Raw genomic sequence first — 22,258 nt, 5'->3', positions numbered from 1 at the left:
TAACAAAATCTATGAGAAAAATCCAGCCATCAAATCAAATTAAGCTTAAAACTTGGACATTTTAATGGCACGTATTATTCTTGTTCCGTTTGGTAATTAGGCATGAGTCCACAGCTTACGAATATTACTGTAATTAGTCTCTAATTTTTACATAGCCAAAGGAAGCATTTTTAGGGAGGCTAGAAGTATTTATCCTGGGAAAATGGATGACATGAGAAGTTTGTGGTCCTTGGTCCCCTCCCATACTCCCTCATCCTTTCCGGTTTCGTGTAGCATTCATTTCAATAAATACATGAGTACCTATATGTGCCACACACAGTGCTAGGGACTGAGGCACCTGAAGTGCTTTCTTGACCTCAGGAGAAGGGATTGTGAGCAGGGTTCCCACGTCCACCCAGTCCCACTCTAGAACAGCTGGCTGTGGATATTTACCTTGGGCCAGAGAAACCCACAGGTTCCAGCATTTTCTGGGAATCTTCCTGCTTTGCACATTTGACTCATTTTCTTCCCTTCCACAACTGAGACAGTGTTAAGCACACTTTTCCCTTTCCCCTTCCCAATAAGGTAAATTTATATTAATTATATTAAAAACCAAAAATATATACAAAGTAAAAATCCCAACTTTAATTGCTATAAAAAAATCCATCCACTAGAGAGTCATTTGGTTTAACCAGCAATCCCGAGACTGCAGTGGATGACAGTGGCAGCTCCCAGGCGTGTCACAGGGTACAGATATGCCAAGATGCGGACCTTCTGACCCTCCAGCGGGCAGCTGGGCCAACTTTTTTTTTCTCTGAGCAACCTTTTCCTCCTCCTTTTGTTCCAGTATACCATCTAACTGAGACCAATTCCTGTGTGTGCTAAGTGAGAAGGGACAGGAGACAGTCAAGACTCCTCAACTTGGTAATTGCTGACAGGTCAGTCCCCCTTCTGCCCCTTAGTTAATTCACAAGTAAGAAGAAATGGTTACACTAAATGATCCCTAATTTCCCTCTTAGTTGTACAGTATAATTATTCTGTATATTGTAAAATGCCCATGTAACATCCAGAAAAATTATATTTTAAAAAGAAAAAAGGACAAAAATTTAAAGTGAGATTTGGAGACAGCTCAAGGCTTCCAGCTAATCCTTGGTTAACAAATCTGACTGAGGCCCTGCGATGTGCCAGAGAACTGTGATGACGTGGGATTATGACTAAACCAGGGAAGCATATTCCCTGCTCTCTTCAAGCCCACGTTCACACACAAAAAGGCATCATACTTCAGTTGGATAACTACTCAAAAGAGGAAAAACAGAGTGTGTAGCTACGTGATAGAGAAAGCCATCTCAGCTCTGGTTAGGGAAAGCTTAGTGCAAGAGGTGACATCCCAGACAGGACTTAGAGAACAAGCAGGAGCTAGCGAGCTGGGTGGAGTGTGGGTGTGTGTGAGGCAGGAGTGGATGTTGTGGGAAAAGACAGCATTCTAGGCAGAGGGAATACCATCTGCCAAGACCCAGAGGTACAATAACTTGGGACTATATGGTTGGAATGTTAAGCATCAATTCAAATGGGAGAGTGATGGTATGCATTAGGAAAAGCCCTGTTAATGCAGAATACAGAAGGAACTGGAGGTGAACAAAGCCAGTGGTTGCTAAATCTACAAATACTCAGATTATATGGGAAGAATCAGGTAAGTGGGGGAAATGCAGGGTTTAAAGAGTATTCTTTTCACTCTACGTGGAGAGATCAAACAAGGCTTCTTCTGAGAAGCTGAGGCAGAGCTAGGTTTTAAAGGACAGGAAGGGATACGCACTAGCATCTTGTTACCAGTGTATTTTTATTTCTATCTTTTTGGTGTTCAGATCAAACTGTAACTCTAAATTCTAAAAATAACATAGGGAAAATATGTGTATAAGATTCTTGAAAAGGTCTATTTAAACCTACTTTCAGTGAAACTATCCTTTAGTTGGCCGTGCCTGAGAGGACTTTTTAACAGTCTTCTTTACCCGTGTCACTAAGACAGATCCAGAGCCTAAATGCCCTTCCATATGCTGCGATCACTCTAAACCCTGACTCCAGCTCAGACCCCTCTCCTGGCTGTCACAGCCACCTGTACATTAGGATAGTCATCTGATGTCCCACAAGTACCTCAAAGTCACTGCTCCTTTCTATGTGCTTCATTGCTACATTCCTGCCAAGAAATTTATTATAGCAGGTCCAAAATAAAGCTAGTTTGTTTACTGACCATTTAGATAGTCTTTATTTTGAAATTCCAGTTTCTCTACTAGAAAACCTTTTAACTCCTTCATAGTGTTGTAAGTACTCTAAGGGTGTTAGTTTAGATGGGTACGTCTCCCCACATTAGGGAGGTATATTACGTCACTTTCTTCTTTGTAAACCTGACATCAAACATAATTCCAATAACCATAAGAACAAAATACTCATAAAACTATGCTAATAAAACTCATAAGTAAATGCAAAATTGTGAAATGTGAAAAATAAACCCCAGTACTCCTAAAAGTAGGAGAGATCCAGTGGGCAGAAAGTTGGCTTGTTCAGAAGCACTATAAGAAGTTAATGTAATACAAAATCCAGAAAAGTATACTTATAATTATATGTACGAAAGACCATTGCCGCCTGACTTGTGGTGGTACAGTGGATAAAGCGTTGACCTGGAACGCTGAGGTTGCCGGTTTAAAACCCTGGGCTTGCCCAATCAAGGCACATATGGGAGTTGATGCTTCTTGCTCCTCCCTCTCCTCTCTCTCCCTCCTACTCTAAAATGAATAAATAAAATCTTAAAAAAAAAAAAAAAGAAAAAAAAAAAAAAGAAAGACCATTGCCTAAAATTACATGATGATCAAAAGCAACAATGTCATTTGACTTTCAGAAAATTATTTTCAGGATATATTTTATAATTAACACCTAAAAAATATTTTAAATAGATTTTTATATAGTAAGTTCTTTTTAACACTATCCCTTTATACCCTGCAAAATAAAATGCACTTCACCATGGCAACAGTTCTATATCAACTCCTACTCAAGTTAGAAAAAGCATATGTAAAAGAATAAAAATAAATCACTGCATTTATTTTGTTTAAGAGTTCAATGTTTCTTTAAAACATTCTTGTAATTAGGCAGAGTTCTACTTTCTCAAATCTGGCTTTATTAAATAGTATAACATATTACTTAAAGGAAAGAAGAATAGGGGGAAATAAAAAAGGAAAAAATGAAACAAAAAAATCACTGTCGAGGGTAACATGCCTGGGATCAAGCTGGTTGGTATGCTGGGAGATGGAACAGTGACAGGAAATTATATTTAAGTGATTTATAAATAAAATATAAACAAAGGTACAAATGTTACAGCCACATTAGTTTCTCAAGAAAACCTATAACCTACTGGTATTATGGGAATTAAAAATTGTTATGGTCACCTAATCTTCTTTTAAAAGACAATAAAAGCATTAATACTTATTAACTTGATTTGATAAATTACATAATTTATAAATTCCCTAATAAGAATGAGCAAGTTTATAGACACTGGGGATCAGGTTATATACTATCAAAATGTAACATTAAACTAGATGCAATTCATAGCATTGTCATCCACTCACCACCCTTGGGGCTAGCCATATTCTCCATGCACCCGCCTCTGTTATCCTTGCTCACAGCCCAAGATGGCTGTTGTATTCCCAACCCCCCTGCTTCTCTGCTTTCTTTCTCTGACCTAATTTCCAACTGCTCCTCTTCCACATTTCAATTCTTCCACTGTCCTCTGCAAAATTCCCAAATACTTCTACGTTTCTAACCTCCTGCTGAATATCTCCTTCATACACTGCCTGTTACCACCGCCTGCAGTCCCCTCACCTGAAGGCTGAACTTCCTGCCACATCCTACCATAATTATCTCAGGGTTATGAGGTTCTCCCAGATCTGCATCTTTAGGGCTGTACCATCTTTCCTTGTCCTCAGGGCAGACATCTACAACCCTCCAGGACACAGGTCTCCCTCTCTTGAAATTTGATACCTGGACAGTCTTCACTGCCCACTGTAAATCCAACAGTTATCTTAGATGATTTCAATATTCACATGGGTGACTTTCTCAAACTCCTGCCTTTATCGTCTCCTCTCCATGGCCATCCCTAGAATCTTGCCATGACCCAGAAGAACAAGACCTCTGAAATCTTACAGCCACGCATCTTGTTTTCTGATAAGACCTCTCACTTAACTATGCCTTACATATTAACTCCGTGATCTCATCACCAGATTAATTTTACTCTGTTGACAAAGACTCTCTTCTTGACCAAACTCTAGTCAGGCCTATAAAAAACTTGACCATTCTATACAAATTCTCGCATTTTCCCTTCCCACCAAGAAGCCAGAACTAACAGCTCAAGGCCACAGGCTTAGGATGAGCCCAGATTCCCTGAAAGGTGTCTGCCTGAGAAAACACAACACTGCCAGAAGTCCCTGTCTGTTCCGGCCAGGACCTGGTCCTAGGCAGACAGGCCCTCGACCCTCTTCTTAGAGCAGTTTCTTCAAACTGCTATTACAAATCCCGTCTCTGCCCCTTTGAGATGTACATCTTCTCCCACCTAGAACTGAGTTCTCAAGGACTTTCCTTCCCACATTCTTCCCAGATAAGCACCAGCTGCCAGTCAGTAAACCCAGACAAATTTCACATTAGCAGACCCCCTTCCTTGCTTTTTATAAGTTACCCCTCCTAAATCTGCTCCTGCATTCCCCTCCCCCACTCCCTCCCCTCCCCCTCCTTGATCTCTCATTCTACCTTTAAAATGCCCAGTCATTCTGTCCAAATTGAAGATGAGGTCAGTTCATGCTGGACTCTTTACCCTATTGCAAATATTACTGAACAAAACTACCCTGACTGCTTATTTAGCATATGGTTTTACTTATCTTTAACAACATACTCTATATAAAACACACACACACACACACACACACACACACACACACACACACACACATACACATACCCCCACACCCCCTCCCACAAGTTCCCTTTTTCCCTAGCTTCAATCACTCTCTTGCTAATACACAGTCCCCCCCATCCATGGTTTCCTTTCCATAGTTTCAATTACCTAAGATCAACCAAGGTCCAAAAATATTAAATGGAAAATTCCAGAAATAAGTAATTCGTTGAGTTTTAAATTGTGTACCATTCTGAGTATAGTGACTCTCTTGCCATCCTGCTCCATCCTGCCCTGGACACGGGTCATTTCAAACTATAATGTAATAGCCCGCCTTCTCTGCTACACCTCATACTCTCTGAGGTCAGGGGGTATTTCTGTCTTGCTTACCACTTTCTGCCCTAATACTTGCTTCACTATATAAGGCTAAATAGGCACTCAGTAAGTATGTGTTAAGTGAATAGCTATTTAGGATCATTAATGTTCTATAAGAGAACTCTAACCCAGATGACAAAAATTCTCATCACTGAAATCAGCCAGAGCACCTCTGATTCTTTCACAGAACATCTGAATATAGTAGGTCACCAGACAAAGCTTATAACAATACACTGATAGGAATCTGCAAAACTATGGTATGAGTCCACTCCATTAGCATGGGGCATTCATAAATATGAAATATTGTTACCGAGGATAACTAATTAAGACTAATCTTCTAGTTGCTAAGTCTCTCTCTCTACAGAACATCTTTCACTGGAGATAGCACCAATTCCACATTTAATGGTAAGTATAAAACTAGAGCCAAAGATTAGTCCATTTAAAGCTAAAGTTAAAACTTGGATAAATTTTTGAAAACATTATTTCATATTTAAAAGTTTATGAGTGCCTGACCAGGCAGTGGCGCATTGGATAGAGCGTTGGACTGGGATGCGTAGGACCCAGGTTCGAGACCCCGAGGTCACCAGCTTGAGTGCGGGCTCATCTGGTTTGAGCAAAGCTCACGAGCTTGGACCCAAGGTCGCTGGCTTGAGCAAGGGGTTACTCGGTCTGCTGAAGCCCCATGGTCAAGGCACATATGAGAAAGCAATCAATGAGCAACTAAGGTGTCGCAACGAGAAACTTCTCATCTCTCTCCATTCCTGTCTGTCCCTATCTGTCCCTCTCTCTGACTCTCTGTCTCTGTAAAAATAAATAAATAAAAATTAAAAAAAAAAATAAAAGTTTATGAGCAATGTTATCACCTTTTACTTATTTTGAGCATAAGGTGATACTTACCGATAAATTGGTACTGTTGGGAACATACTGACCCTGTTCCCTCAGCAACACATCAATCACAGGGTGCCGGCCATTTTTTATTATAATTTTCCTTTCTTTTTGTAGAGTTGGTCTGTAAAAAGAAGTATGTTTTAATTTACTATGCAAGGCAAATAGCTTTTAAAAAAACTTCTAAGATAACATGGAAATTTCTGTAGTCAGTCTGTCAGACAACAATGCCTTAAACATGAATTTTAGAAACATATGTCCAGATTAAGTCTTTGAGTGTAAAAGTTAAACTTTAACTATAAAATAAGAATTGGGAAGATAATTATTATAGTATTAGTTCTCTGAAGCACAAACTTTGGGAGTCTTACAAAGGCTCCACTACTGAGAGACCCATCTTTATAAGATCTTTTCATTTTTTTACATTTCTATTATTCTCCAACAAGATAGTTTCATTAATAAGAACTACAGTTCAGATTACTGCTAATCATTTTCAGTAATCAGCATAATAAAAAAACAATGTAAAATCATTTCTAGATTTAATTATTATATTAATATAAATTATGTGTTGGACTTGGGGACAGAATGCTTTAAAAGTTTCATATTCTAGCCTGACCAGGTGGTGGTGCAGTGGATAGAGCGTTGGACTGGGACACAGAGGAGCCAGGTTCGAAACCCTGAGGTCGTCAGCTTCAGTGCTGGCTCATCTGGTTTGAGCAAGGTTCACCAGCATGAACCCAAGGTTACTGGCTTGAGCAAGGGGTCACTCACTCTGCTGTGACCCCCCAGTCAAGGCACATATGAGAAAGCAATCACTGACCTGTGGTGACGCAGTGGATAAAGCGTCAACCTGGAAATGCTGAGGTCGCCGGTTCGAAAACCTGGGCTTGCCTGGTCAAGGCACATATGGGAGTTGATGCTTCCAGCTCCTCCCCCCTTCTCTCTCTCTGTCTCTCCTCTCTCTCTCTCTCCTCTCTCTCTCTCTCTGTCTCTCCCTCTCCTCTCTAAAATGAATAAAAAAAAAAAGTCTAAAAAAAAAAAAGAAAGCAATCACTGAACAACTAAGACGCTGCAACAAAGAATTGATGCTTCTCATTTCTCTCCCTTCCAATCTGTCTGTCCCTATCTGTCCCTCTCTGTCACATACACACACAAAAGTTTCATATTCTCTTTAATTAAAACATCTTTCTGTGGTCTTTGATGTCCCTTGGTACTTTTTTGTTATACAAAAACTTTTTTTTGCTTTGCTAGTCTTATTTTGTAAGCTTTTTTCTTTATCTATAGCTTTATCTATCTATCATATCTTCAGCATTCTTTGGAAAACTGCTGCATAGATGAGTTAGCTATTCTCTGTTGAGTATTTAGATTGTTCAGATTTTTCCATTGCTGCAATGAACAACCCTATACATTTACCCATATGCCTATGTCCAAGTGTTTCTGTAAGCTACGGAAAATTCCTGAAGTTGAATTTCTAAGTCATAGGGTATGCATTTTTTAAAAATTTTTAATAGATAAGAGTAGCTGTATCAATTTACGTTCCCACCAGCAGGATATGAAAGTAACTTTTTTTTTTTCATTTCTTCACCTAAAGTTGTTATCAATTTGTAATTTTTAATAACGTGGTAGTGAATTGTCATATCTCACTATTTTCATTTGCTGTCACTGACTACTAAGGTAGAACATCTTTTCATCACTCTCTTGGCCATTTGTTTGTCATTTTCACTATAATGCCCAACAGTGACATCTCAAGTTCTTTGACACAGAACTTTCACATATAAGTACATTTCTGAACTCACTCATATCACCAAGAAATACTACTTTCCTAAATATTTAAATTCTTCTTAAATATATCTAATAAAACCCTAAGAATATATACTCATATTTCTAAAGACAGTGACTAAAGTATCTTCTGAATAAACAATTTGAAACCATCCTTCGGAAAGAGAAATTTACAATGACAGGAAAAGGACAGTTTTTCTGTAGTTTAGAGTATAGTCTAAAAATAGAATTTTTATCTAGATTGGTTATAAATTTGCTATAAAAGAAAAAATGAAACCATCTATAAGTGATATCAGTTTTAAAATAAAATCTGAGGTGCTCTGCCAAGTGAAATGAATATATCATATTCATGACATTGATATGATTTCCCAGGAAGGTTTTCACTGTAGTATAAAATTTGCAGTGATTTGTTCTGCTCTAAAATTCTGTTGCTATCAAAATTATATAATGACAAAACACTTCCTGATAAAGTAAGAAACAAATGATAATTCACAGAGCTGAGATGATATATTAGGGCAGGGCAGTTACAGCAAAAAAGATATGAAAATCATGCTGGTAAAATTTATGGCATTGAAGAACTGAAGAACTCTGGCTACTGCCTAGAAAGAATAAAACAATGAACTTAAATGAATTTATTTATTTCATATTTTTAAAACTGCACCTTTCTCTATTAACTGCCCAGAGAAACAGAACATTAGAAAAATATAAATTCGATTTTAGGAAAATAAAAATTCTCATACAATATCTAGAAAGAAATTGAATAGAAGACCTAGAATAAGAACTTTTGCCTAAAGTGGACAAAATGTCTTAAAGGAAAGGAAAGACTGCAATTAATGAAGCCAAATAATCAATTTGAACTAACTGCAATAGATCAAATGTACTAAAAATTTTAAACAGGCTGGATGGAAATCTAAGAAAAAAAAGTATAAACTTCACATACTTAAATATGAGTTTAAAATGCTTTTCGAAATTAAATTTGTTGGGATGACATTGGTTAATAAGATCATAAAGGTTTCAAGGCACATTTCTTGATACATGATCTGTATATTGTACTGTGTGCCTGCCACCCAAAGTCAGATCATCTTCCGTCACCACAGATCTGGCCCCTCTACCCCTTACTACCCCTCACTCTCCTTCCCTCTGGTGACCACCATTCTGTTGTCTGTGTCTACGAGTTTCAGTTATATATACTACATGAGTGAAATCATATGGTTCTTAGCTTTTTCAGATTGACTTTATTTCAGTTAGCACAATATTTTCAAGGTCTATCCATGTTTTCGCAAAATGGCAGTTTCAAAATAGTAGTTTGGGTTTGAAAAGAAAAAATAAAAAATGAAGAGGAAAAAATCCTACCTCATTAAATTCATTTTAGATAAAAAGTTTACTATTCCATGGCTATTTACACTCAAAGGGTTAACCTGAGTGGTACGAACGTTCATGTACGTCCTCATGCCTCCTGACCATCCAGAGTACGATTGTACAAAAATTTTTATTTTAAAAATGTGTAAGGCGACATTAAAAAAAGACAATGTTCTTCTTGTTTCCATAAATTGGTTATCAAACAAACATGATTTTAAGTTAATAAAACTGAACTAATTTCATTTTTTGGTAAAAAAAAAAAAAAAAAAAAAAAGAACTTACTCCTGGGGGTCAGCAAGCATGAAAAAACTCACTGCTCAAAGGGTTAATCTCGTGATTGCTAAAAGAAAAAATTTATCACACTATTTTACAGGCTATAGCATGGTTTTTCATTTAAATTTTTTTCAGGTGGATTTTTCTAAACATATGATATCCAATTTGGAAAGTACTTCAGCATGTGAAATATTCCATGAAGTCACCTTATTTATAGATTAGGTGATTTGGAACAATCCTTTTGAGGATGAATAAAAAGTTGGGTAAGGTACAGAAACAGTTACGTAAAAGCAAGACAGCAAGGAAGTTCCAGGCTGGACGCGGGCAGCACAGAGGCCAGGAGGGTGTCTGCTGATCTCTGAGGGAAGAGCTGAGGCTGAGTACTATGGACCTCTTAGACTAGGCACTAAGGACTGAGACACCCAGGGGCTACCCACCGGGCACACGAGTGCATCTGAAGTAAGAAGTGCAGCCTTTAAAAGAGGATCTCTGAATCCTCTCAAACTCAGATATGGATGATGCCAGATTGTTATAAGTGTCCTGAAATGCCTAATAGAAGCAAATATGACTCTTTCAGAAGAAATATACCATCAAATTACTTCTACAAATGATTCTGCAAATGCATTGTCCATAGCTAATCAAAATAATCAAGATTTCAAGGAGATACATGAGTGAAAAAGGAGCCGAGACAAGACAATAGCAACAGTCACAAGGATTCCAGATATTTGAATTATCATACCCAGACTCTATAAGTAAGCTTATTGTGTTCTAAGAGACAAACAAGTTTGAGAATTGACAGAAAAGTAAAAATAATTTTTTAAAAATAATAAATTATAATGGGTATGAAAGATACTAACAACTCTTAAGTTTAGATATTTTTATTAAAGACAAAAGGAATTTTACCATACTTAATTCTTTCTGGTTTTTGAGTAATAGAACATCTTTCAATAATAATAGTTATTATTTACTTAAATGCTTATCAATTGCTGGGTCCTGCTTAGAAGTTTCATATATCTTACTCTAGTTTAATCTGTACATCTCTGAGAGACAGGGATTATTTTGTCAATGGAGAAACTGAGTAACAGAGAGGTTCGGTAACTTGCCTAACAGCTGTTAAATAACCAAGTTAGTATTCAAAAACCCACGACTGTCTGATCCAAAGCCTCCACTCTGAAGGACATGCCTAAAACAGAGATTAAAATTTTCCTTCTGTGAAGGGATCTCTTGCTATACATACTGGAAAATGCCTAAAGAACAAGGAGAGAAGCATCAAAATGAAAAATCTGGGACCAAACTTGCAAACAGTAGATACTCTAAAAATGTTAACTTTGATGAGTTTAAAAATTAATCGTATAGTTTTATAATGATGTAATAAGAAATATATTTTTACTCTTCAGATAAGAGTTTTTACTAAAACTACATCTCAATAAAAAAAATTTCTACAATTTTAAGATTTATCCCATTTACTAATTCTACTTTACTTCTTATGACTTTATATGTAGCTATATAAGACTTAAATAAGAGTACACAACTAGTTAGCGACAGAGGGTGGGCTGGAACCAGGCCTTTTGACAACAAAGCAAGATTCTGATTATTACGTCTCACTAAAAAATAGATATTGTGTGTAATAATATGTGTGTAGGTATACAAATAAATATACATACACACATATTGATACAAAATTTACAATTTGGTGTACTGTAGCAAACCACATACCTGTCCTTTTCCACTACCTACAGCAGCAGCAGTAGTAGCAAATAACGAAAGGTCATTTGAAGAAGGATAAGAAGGCATACACCAGGCATAAGTATTCTTCAATGGGAAAAGCTTTATCTAAACACTCACTAAGTGCACAGGCTATAGCCACTTCTCTGCTTAATTCAGAAACAATCCATTAGGAAGAAGTTTGCTTCATAAACCCTGTGTACCAAGAAAGTACTCCTACTCAGACTGCAATACATAAGTAATCAAGTCAGCTGAAGGTCGACCCTCAGTCTTTCAGAACTAGATTGAGATAGAGTAAATTTATGTATCTCATCTTTATAGATGATTAATTGAATATACTTTTCCCCCATTTACTGTACTGTAAAGTTTCAGCTCTAAATGCCTATAGTTAAGCAAATCTGTTTGACTGTTCTGATGTGACAAGAAATCGGGCAAAAATAAAGATGCGAAGATCCTAGTTTAAACAAAACTACTGTGCATGACTCTCTGAGTACACTCCATGCACGAAGAGACAGCAAAACAAAACAGCGGTCTGGGTACACTTTGAGACTATACATGGCATGGCCAATTCCTTCAACTCTCTTCCCACAAATAAATAAATGCTTTACATTAAACTATTTTTTTGACTCCACTATGGGCACTATGCTAGGTATAGATGACATTTAAATGTTAAAAAGATATTTGGTACAAACACATCCTCTAACGAACTCAAGGTCAATCTCATGTTTTCTTTTCAGTCCTCACATGAAGCCAGCAAGTTAAATACTCTCCAACGTTTCTTAGGTATATGAAAAAACTGAGGCTTTGAGCCACAAACTGAATAATTTGTACCTTCCTCCCAAACTCATATGTTGAAATTTAACTTTTAATGTGATGGTATTAGGAGATCATAAGTGCAGAGCCCTCATAAATGGACTAGTGCTCTAAAAGGCCAAACCTACCTCCTACTAACCCCACATCCACAATCCTAGTGGGCTTGTGAGAACTGAGCAAAAAGACTTAAGGTTTGGGACTTAAAGAACAGCAATTTTTCGCCCTGGCCGGTTGGCTCAGCAGTAGAGCGTCGGCCTGGCGTGCAGGGGACCCGGGTTCAATTCCCAGCCAGGGCACATAGGAGAAGCGCCCATTTGCTTCTCCACCCCCACCCCTCCTTCCTCTCTCTCTCTTCCCCTCCCGCAGCCAAGGCTCCATTGGAGCAAAGATGGCCCGGGCGCTGGGGATGGCTCCTTGGCCTCTGCCCCAGGGGCTAGAGTGGCTCTGGTCGCGGCAGAGCGACGCCCCGGAGGGGCAGAACATCGCCCCCTGGTGGGCAGAGCGTCGCCCCTGGTGGGCGTGCCAGGTGGATCCCGGTCGGGCGCATGCGGGAGTCTGTCTGACTGTCTCTCCCCGTTTCCAGCTTCAGAAAAATACAAAAAAAAAAAAAAAAAGAACAGCAATTTTTGAAAGCAACAGGGAGCAAATGCCTCAGAATGACTCATACCTTGAGTGTCACCCATATCTGACTTAGATATTTAAATGAGACTTTTTATAATTATAACGTTAAACATATTATATAAAGTGTTCAAGTCAAAGTTAACAAATGAAAGGATTACACCTTTATAAAAATGTCACCCATATAAACTTAAAAATTGGAATATATAATATTCACCTCTAGAGTTATAGTGAACATCTTTCATTGTATTTAGTGACAGAGCAACCAAGAAAGGACTTTAATTTTAAATCAAGCTATTTGTGTACGACATTCAGCTTTACCAAGTATCTAGCATATTTGAGTAATTTTATATGTTATAATAAAAAACACTAAAATTGATTGAATAATACCATCTGATCTAAAACACTGAAAAAGGAGGAAAATAAAAACATATTACCTGCAGTAATTGCCTTGCTTGGCGACCTTGGCCAGAGAGAAGATGCAGTCCACAGTTGCTAGGTGATGTACTGCTTTACACAAGGAGTAATAATGTTCACCGAAATTCCTACAGATGCCACAACAAAAACGTGAGCAAAATGATTTCTTAGACTTATAGAAGTGGTATAATAAGCACTTTATTAGCTGAGATAAGCTAAACTAGAACAACCAGTCATTACTAGCCCTTGAGAGAGGTGGGAATTACATGGAACTACTCTCCTGTTTCATATACATTTCACAATAATTTGATACTGAGGTTTCCTTTTGTTTCATTTGGATAGAATTTATATATATATATATATATATTTAAAATAACTTCTATACAAAGGTGTCTACTATTAATACCATATTGCACATTTCATCTCCCCATGACATTTCAACTTAAATACAATGAACACAAATGTGTCCACCATCTTCATTTAGCTTCAATAACATCATGAACGAACTACCCAGATGGGTCAGCTTCCCTTTATGCTCTTTCTTCATACATCATCCAAACCAGGAATAACAATTCCAATGTCTTTCTCCCACTCTGAGTTGGAAGCTTCTCTGTGGTCGAGTCCACATCCATCTTATTTAGCTATTGTTACAGCCCTAACATCTAGTGCAGGGGTCCCCAAACTTTTTACACAGGGGGCCAGTTCACTGTCCCTCAGACTGTTGGAGGGCCAGACTATAAAAAAAACTATGAACAAATCCCTGTGCACACTGTACATATCTTATTTTAAAGTAAAAAACCAAAACGGGAACAATTTTAAAATAAAGAACAACTAAATTTAAATCAACAAACTGACCAGTATTTCAATGGGAACTATGGGCCTGCTTTTGGCTAATGAGATGGTCAATGTCCGGTTCCATATTTGTCACTGCTAGCCCTAACAAGTGATATGACGCACTTCCAGAGCCCTGACGTGTGCATCCCGCATCACCGGAAGTAGTACTGTACCTGAGCGACGCTGCACTTTGCAGCACCGCCACATACAGTACTCCAGGAGCACAGCATCTGCATCCTGTGCTCCTCTCACTGACCACCAATGAGAGAGGTGCCCCTTCAGGAAGTGTGGCGGGGGCCAGATAATGGCCTCAGGGGGCCGCATGTGGCGGGCTGTAGTCTGGGAACTAATGATCTAGCGCATAACCTTGTCTGTCATAACCTTGAAGATAAGCACAAAGAAAAGTACTTTTATTAGTGATCTGCAGTTATCTTATTAATAGTGCACACAGAAATTTACTTTCAGATTGGTTTTTAAAGATACAATCTTTGGTTCAAATCTTTGGCTAATTAAATAGCTGGTGGTCTAGAAGCTTAAGAGAGTCTTTATTGAAAGACTTGTTCAGAAAAAAATATAGGAATGTATACAGGTGTGGCTCTCTCTCTTTCTCCTGCCCCCTGTCTCTGGCTTAAATTACCCCATTATCTCATAGAATAAGTATCCCTTACATCCTTTTAAAGAAAAATCTCCCAAAAGAGACAGTATTATGCTGAATGATTCTCTTAAAATACAATAGATTTCTCTTTTGGACTGTGAGTTTCAGAAACTTTGGGATTCCTCTCTTGAAAAGGATATTCAGAATAAGCTTTTTGTGACAACTTATTTCTATATTATCACTACACTGATTTCTTAAAATCTGTAATTTTTCCTATCATTAGAAAAAAGTATTCTATGGAAATGACTTATTCAGATACTTAAAACATCATAAGTATCCAGCTTTATTTCTGTGTTACCAATTTGTGAATTAGAGTGTATTTAAAGTACATTTTATACATCTTTGAGTGCACAGAACTCAATAACTTACCTATTTCTCACTGAATTAAAATTCATCTAAACAAACAACATGAATCTCACTAACAGTGTCAAGAATCTGCAAAATCCCAAACAAAAGGAGACTGGCCCCTGGCATCCAACAGGCAGCACTCAGTTGCTACCTTAAAAATGCCTCTGAGTTTTGAAAACATCACATGCTGCATGGACCTTACACTCCTGGAGCGGCTGCCTTATGATTATGCCTTGTCCTTCCTGGACTGACGTCAGCATTCACGCTGACAACTCATTTACCATTTGGACAGTGCCTACTCTGTCCCTGTTCTTATTACTGGCCCCTCTAGTCTTCCTACCCCGGCATTTTCTCTGCCAGAGAGCAGCCACACATGATGTTTCTACTCTGGCCTCTCTGGATACGAGTGTCAAAAGACCTTTGTCCCTAAAAAATAGTCTACTTTTTATTTCTGCTTCTCAGGTCTTGTCACCACAAACCTAATTCGTTACTACCTAGCAGCCTTAGGTTGAGGATAACTATACCTGATGATATTCCAAACTTCCAGAATTTAAATGAGTGACATAGTTCTTGACAGGGACCATTTCAGTTAAAAAAACAAAAACAAAAACAAAATGCAGCACTGGCCACTTGGCTCAGTGGTAGAGCGTCAGCCTGGCATGTGGAAGTCTGGGGTTCGATTCCCGGCCAGGGCACACAGGAGAAGCACCCATCTGCTTCTCCACCCTTCTTCTCCTTTCTCTCTATCTCTCTCTTCCCCTCCTGCAGCCAAGGCTCCACTGGAGCAAAGTTAGCCTGGGTGCTGAGGATGACTCCATGGCCTCCGCCTCAGGCGCTAGAATAGCTCTGGGTGCAACGGAGCAACACCCCAGATGGGCAGAGCATCGCCCCCTGGTGGGCATGCTGGGTGGATCCTGGTTGGGCGCATGCAGGAGTCTGTCTCTCTGCCTCCCTGCTTCTCACTTCAGGAAAAAAAAAATGCAGGGAGGGATAAGGTAATTATTTTTATATGAACAACACATTCTTTCTCATGTCAATTACATTAAGATGTGAATAAATTAAAAAATAATCATAAACCTTAAACATCATCACTATAACTCTTATGAAGGCTTGTTTGACTTCTTGGTCATTATCCATTTTCTGTACTTTGCCAAATTTCAAAGACATCAATCATATCTAGAAAAATGACAAGCTGAATATTGGGCAATTCAGATAACAATCTAATAAGGTTTATGTCATCACAACATGCAACTATATCACTAAACTACCAGCCAACCTAATGATGAAGCCAAAGCATTATAATTTCATCTCTGGTCAAAAGATAATGCTGAGACCATGGGAAGTAGATGAAGACCTCTGGCTTCTAAAGCTGTTATGACAGTTCAACATCAGACGTTGCTCAATGATATCTGAGCTCAATAAAAATAGAAAATATTTTATTTCTTATTTGAGCTACTGCATAGAAAATATTATAATTCAATTTTTAAAGAATTTGCTGTCAATAACCATAGCCCATCTTCTAGAACACAAAAGAAGAGACATTTTTGGAAGAAGGTTCTATTCATAGAATTTCTTACAGCCTTGATTTCTTGCTATATTTTGATCAAAAGTAATATGACTAATGCACAACAGTATCTCGGTAAGAGACAAATACACTTGTATACCTGGTATTCAATCCTCTATGTCAAGTTCATAGAGGTTAATAATTTTTAAATGACATTATATTCATACCATCTGGCACCTCAATTAATAGTGTACATAACAATCAATGCTGTTCTCAAGTGGGCGCTCTAACTGCAAATGCTCTAACTAAATTTCAGCCAGTATTCTTTTTTAAATAAAAACTTTAATATGTTTTTCTTATTTTGAAAGTAATAAATTTATATTACAGGAACTTCTGAAGTCATGTGTTTGCAAAGTAAATTAAAATCTCCAGAAACCTTTCCATTCAGAAATAAGTTAATATTTGAGACTATATGTAGATATATATATAAGTATATGAATAAACATTTCTCCAAATAATATAAGCAAATGGACAATAAAAATATTAATATAAGCATCTATATTTGATTTTTTAAATATAAAGATGTGTTATGCTGTGCACATATGTGAATTTACATACACAGAATTGTATCATATTTTAATACTATTTTATATCCTTCTCTTCCCTTAACAATATACCATGAAGTATCATAATCTGCCATTATGTCACAGTTAATGTTAGCTACTCTTAGTAGCTCTCAACTACATCGGATGGGTGGTATGATGAGAGCGGAATTTCCCTGAGTTAAGTTGGCAGAAGGGCCCAGGCAGAGGGCTGATACAGTGAGAAAGGTATGAGGGAGTGGTGGGGTGACAGGAGAGAATAAGAGAAGGGGCAAGTCAACGAGATATTTCAAAGGGATAAAAGACAAACAGGAATTTGATAACAGGACAAGGAAGAAAGACTCAAGGAGAATGCCCAGGTTTTTAGCCTGGGAGACTTGAACTTTCCTTACTCTAGAATAAAGACAGGGAAAACACAATCCAGATTATAAAATCATGTATACTATGAATAGAATGACTATGAATTACCTCACCAAATCCCAGAACCCTAGAATGTGGCCCTTGAAGCTTGAAAGAAATTATTTTAGTCTAATTTTCATGTTCTCAGTGATGCTACTAAGGGAAAAGCCAGGAGAACTAAGAGGCCCAAGAGCCCTGAAAAATCAATAAAATGGGAAATTCAAAGTAAATTGAGAAAGGAACTGAATAAACCAAACATCCATCCCTGGATTCAAGACCTTGAGTCAAGATAACCTCAAAAGACTAAGGATAAGTAAATTAGAAGCTCTTTCTGATCCTAAAGGACTCTTCTGGGCAAAAAGAGATGATATCAACCTTTTTTAAAATTGTCACATAATATCTTTCCTTGTTCTTTGCTTTTTACTTGTCAGGTTGGTTACTTTAAATATATAAAGCTCCCTGAAGAAACTCATTGAATATTTACTGTTCAAGCTTTTAGAGAAAGACTAACAGAAAGATTTCTGTTTAGAGAACTGCCCACAGATCCATCAAGAGCAGATGTGAAAGCCTGACGGTACAGACTCTGCTATCAGACACCCTGGATTAAATCTGGGCTCCAGTCCTTAACCTATGAGCAATTTCTTATTTCTGCATCTCATTTTACTCATTTATAAGTTGGACGTGGTAATATTTAATTCACAGGGCTCTTGTTAGGAATAATGAGGCAGTATGTATTAAAGTGCTTAGATGAACCTGACCAGGAGGTGGTGCTGTGGATAGAGCATTGGATTGGGACCTGGAGGACCCAGGTTTGAAGCCCCAAGGTCATTGGCTTGAGTACGGGCTCATCAGCTTGAGCACGGGGTCGCTGGCTTGAGTGTGGGATTATAGACATGATCCTATGGTCAATGGGTTGAAGGCACAAATGAGAAAGCAATCAATGAACAACTAAGGTGTCACAACAAAGAATTGATGTTTCTCATCTCTCCCTTCCTGTCTGTTTGTCCCTATTTGTCCCTCTCTCTGACTCTCTCTCTCTCTCTGTCAAAAAGAAAAAGTGCTTAAATGAGTGGTGGTTCTAAGCCAGTGCCTACAAACTCATGAAAGTCAATTGTGTACATCTCTTCCCAACTTCTGTCCAATAGTAGTTTAGAATCAGTCATGGTGAAAGTATTCTCACTACAGAAATCAGCAAACACCACAAACACTACATCTCTTCCAGAAAGTTGGTTGTTAACCATTTACCAGTACACCATGAGCTTAAACTTGTCAATATAAACACGTAACTGTTAACAAATCCAGAATATAAGACATTCTTTAAGACAATGGCAAGTATTCTTCAAAAGAAATCCCATATTATAAAAATAAAAAATGTGGGGGACTATTCTAGATTCAAATAGACTACAGGACATAGTATCCAAATACAATGTATATAAAATAAAGTTGATCAGACTTTCATTTAAGATTTTTGAGGGAGGTAATTCAATATATTCCTAAATTAGTATTAATTTTTATTAGGTATGATAATGATAAGATTATAGAGATGTCCTTATTTTTAGAAAATGTATGCTTAAGTACATAAGGAGGAAGTGTTATGATGTCTAAAACTTACTTTCAAATGTTTCAGGAAAAAAGTGTATGAGAGATATAAAACAAATACAGCAAAATGTTAACACTTGATAAATCTAGGTGAAGGGTACATAGGTATTCATTTCAACTTTCCCATAAATATTTTTCAAAATAAAAAGTTAGGGAGAAAACAAAACAACTAACCCATACTTATCCAACACTGGAAATGTTAGGCCTTTATATAAAAAAGTCCAAGGTGAAATGAAAGAAAGAAAGACCCTATTAAACATCCTTAGCAACAAAATGTTAGTATAGTAATGATCAAGTATATCAGGTCTCTCACCAAAGAGGAAAATGAGCTTAGATTTCAATAGATTAAAAATATTGTAAAATCAGAGAGCAGTTGTACTCAAGTATTTTATGGCAGGTCACAAGCAGTGATCTCTACTTTTCTTTTTGATAGATTTTCTGGTCTATTTCTCATAGCAAAAAGTCAGATTATATTTTTCATTGTAAACTCACTCTAGAAAATCAAGCCATGCAGCATTGCAGTCAAGGACTAGCTGCTCCCGGAGCTGATTCAGATGTCTGTAATTCTCCACAATAAAAGGAGAGTGAAAGCGGCTCACAGCTTTTGTGCTAGAAGAGGGAAAAAACATAAATAGGAAATCAAGGTTACTAAGAAATCAGTAATGCCATCTTAACAAAATTTAAGTAGTTATTTATTATTTTCTGACGAACCTTGTAAGTAAATAGCTATAAATAGAGAACATTCTTTAATTATGGCCCTGACCTCCATTGATTCCAAAGACCTCTGTTATAAATAAAGCACTTGGAGTTCATAGGACTTTGCTCAAGGAGCTTTTAAAATGCATTTCAAATTATATCCATATGGCAAAGTCAAAGTTTAGAATTTTCATTTCATAAGCAGAAAGCTTTTTTCTTTAAATTATACTAAATGAAAATGTTTGCTTAAAAAAAAAGATCTAAAGCAAATACGGCAAAATAAGTCCTGACAAAGCTAAGAAGTGGATACATTGGTGAAGGCCATAGTATTCTTTATATTCTTTATATTCTAAACTTTTGTGTCATTAAAGCATTTCAATGAAAAAAGAAAAATATAAAGCATTACAAGGAATAGCAATGCATTAACTCAGGATGCAAAGAGGACTTCTTTATGATCTCATTATAGATTTACAGTGACTGTGAATGGAAAGAAATAATACCAGGTGCTCCTATTCTGAGCTTGCATACAATCTCTGCTTCTTCAAGGAGCTGTAGAGCACACTGGGGGATGCCATAGGTCCCCAGTCAGAGAATCTGGGTCAAGTTTCCAACTCTGCCACTTACTTGCTAGCTATATGACTTTGGGCCAATATTACTGACCCCTAAACATCACTTTATTCATGTATAAAATGGGAATAATAGCATCTACCTCATAGGTACTGTTGAGAGGATCAAACAGATAGTGGTTAGCAGAGTACCTCTGTCATTAGTACTCATTGCTAGGATTTGTTCTGTGGTGGTCATGAAGATTGGTACTGCTGTTGACGTTATTACTATGATGAGGCCTTCAACAAGAAAAGGTCACGGATGAGTGATAAGCAGATGATGACAGACTGTACTATGATCTTTGGTCCTGCTTCTACACTATCACAGTTATCTTTAATTTGGCAAGTTACTGGGCTAGAGATAACCCTTTCACATTCAAACTCTGATTAATGATATGCTAGTCTCTCCCTGTCAGGACTCCGATAGCCAAAAAACAGATAAAACATTATACTGAACATTCCCCAAACCATCTTATTGATTCATTCAATTTATATCACTGAATGTTGTTGCTTTTAAATGATGTCATCCAGATTTCTATGTAAATATATTTATTGTAGCTTTCTCTTCTGACAAAACTCATTTAGTGAGACATTTCAGTTATTGTTCTACATAGACTAACATGATTTTTATCTTCATAAAGCATATTTCATTCATTAGGATAACAAAAGTAACCAAAGGAAAAAAATGCCAGCAAAAAGAAAACATCCTATAAAATCAACAACACTCAAATCTCAATTACAGCTTCTGATAACATTAAAAAAAGAAAGGAGAGGAGATGACGTCAGAGTAATGGCGGGGTAGGAAGCGATACCGATAAATCTCCCCCAAAACTCAACAAGATCTTCACCCAGAAACAGAAAAACCTATACTTGGAGCCTCCAGAAGCTTCGCAATACACCCAAAGGTATGGTCGAGTGAAAAATTGGCTAAATATATATAACCAAACCCCGAAGGAAATAGGGAGTAAGAAATGCTCCGCCTTCCTCAATAACCTAAACAGGGCGGCTTTCTCTGGTAACTGTGAATATAGAAACTGAGGCAGGCAAAGGGGGTGAATAGATCCAGGCCGCGGCACAAACGGCTGAACCAGGCTGTGGCACGGAGATCCAAGCTGAGGAAAAACTGATCCTGTGACAACCCGGGCAATACAAGCTAACACTCACGCCAAACCCAAACAAAGAAAGACAAATGGGGCGGCCATTTTACCCGGTCTCCTGGTTGGCGTGCGCGCAGTTAGTGGGCGAGAGATTTCTTCCTAGGCCCCGAGAGTGGGTGCCCGTGTTGCCCCACGGAGAGGCAGGTTCAGAGGCCTTTCTGTGGGCCGAGGGCAGAGTCTCTGGGCAGCCCCAGCGCCCTGGGAAAGCCACGCACGGGAGGGAGTGAGAACTAATTCCAACGGTGGAGATTTTCCGTGCTGGAGGGGTTTCACTCAGAGGGAAACGCGGCCGGCCTCATATCCTGGTTTGCGCGCGCAGATAGTGAATGAGAGATTCCTCCGAGTGCCTCGGCAGTGCGCGCCCGTGTTATCGCACAGAGGGGCAGAGTCAGGGGCCTTTGTGTGGGCCAAAGCAGAATCTCGGGCTGCCCCAGCGCCTTGCAAAAGCCACGCACGGGGACGGAGCGAGACTCAATTCCAACGCTGCAACTTTTCCCTGCGGTTGGGGGTTTCACTCAGAGCGTGAGACTGCTGGCCGGATATCCTGGTCTGCGCGCACAGCCAGTGAGTGAGGGGTTTCCTCCAAGCGCCCCGGAAGTGGGCGCCCGCCTGTGTTACCAGACAGAGTAGCAGACAGAGCCAGAGGTCTTTGAGTGGGCGGAAAGCCCGCCTGATTATGCTAGCAGTTCTGACTGACTGAGCCTTACCC

General features: G+C 38.2%; 1 protein-coding gene across 3 annotated transcripts in view; it reads right to left on the bottom strand.

Annotated features, from left to right (window-relative positions):
- MSH3 (mutS homolog 3) overlaps window positions 1-22,258 on the bottom strand; it is a 209,971-nt gene that overhangs the window by 45,318 nt on the left and 142,395 nt on the right. For all 3 annotated transcript variants that reach the window (XM_066381757.1, XM_066381758.1, XM_066381759.1), the window contains 3 exons: window positions 19,584-19,700; window positions 13,171-13,278; window positions 6,182-6,293 (listed from right to left, as the gene is read on the bottom strand). In XM_066381757.1, the coding sequence (XP_066237854.1) occupies window positions 6,182-6,293; window positions 13,171-13,278; window positions 19,584-19,700 (337 nt within the window). The remainder of the gene's footprint in view (window positions 1-6,181; window positions 6,294-13,170; window positions 13,279-19,583; window positions 19,701-22,258) is intronic.

The sequence above is a fragment of the Saccopteryx leptura genome, chromosome 4, assembly GCF_036850995.1.
Source record: "Saccopteryx leptura isolate mSacLep1 chromosome 4, mSacLep1_pri_phased_curated, whole genome shotgun sequence".
NCBI classification, from domain to species: domain Eukaryota; kingdom Metazoa; phylum Chordata; class Mammalia; order Chiroptera; family Emballonuridae; genus Saccopteryx; species Saccopteryx leptura.
This window is presented reverse-complemented; position numbering and strand designations above follow the sequence as displayed.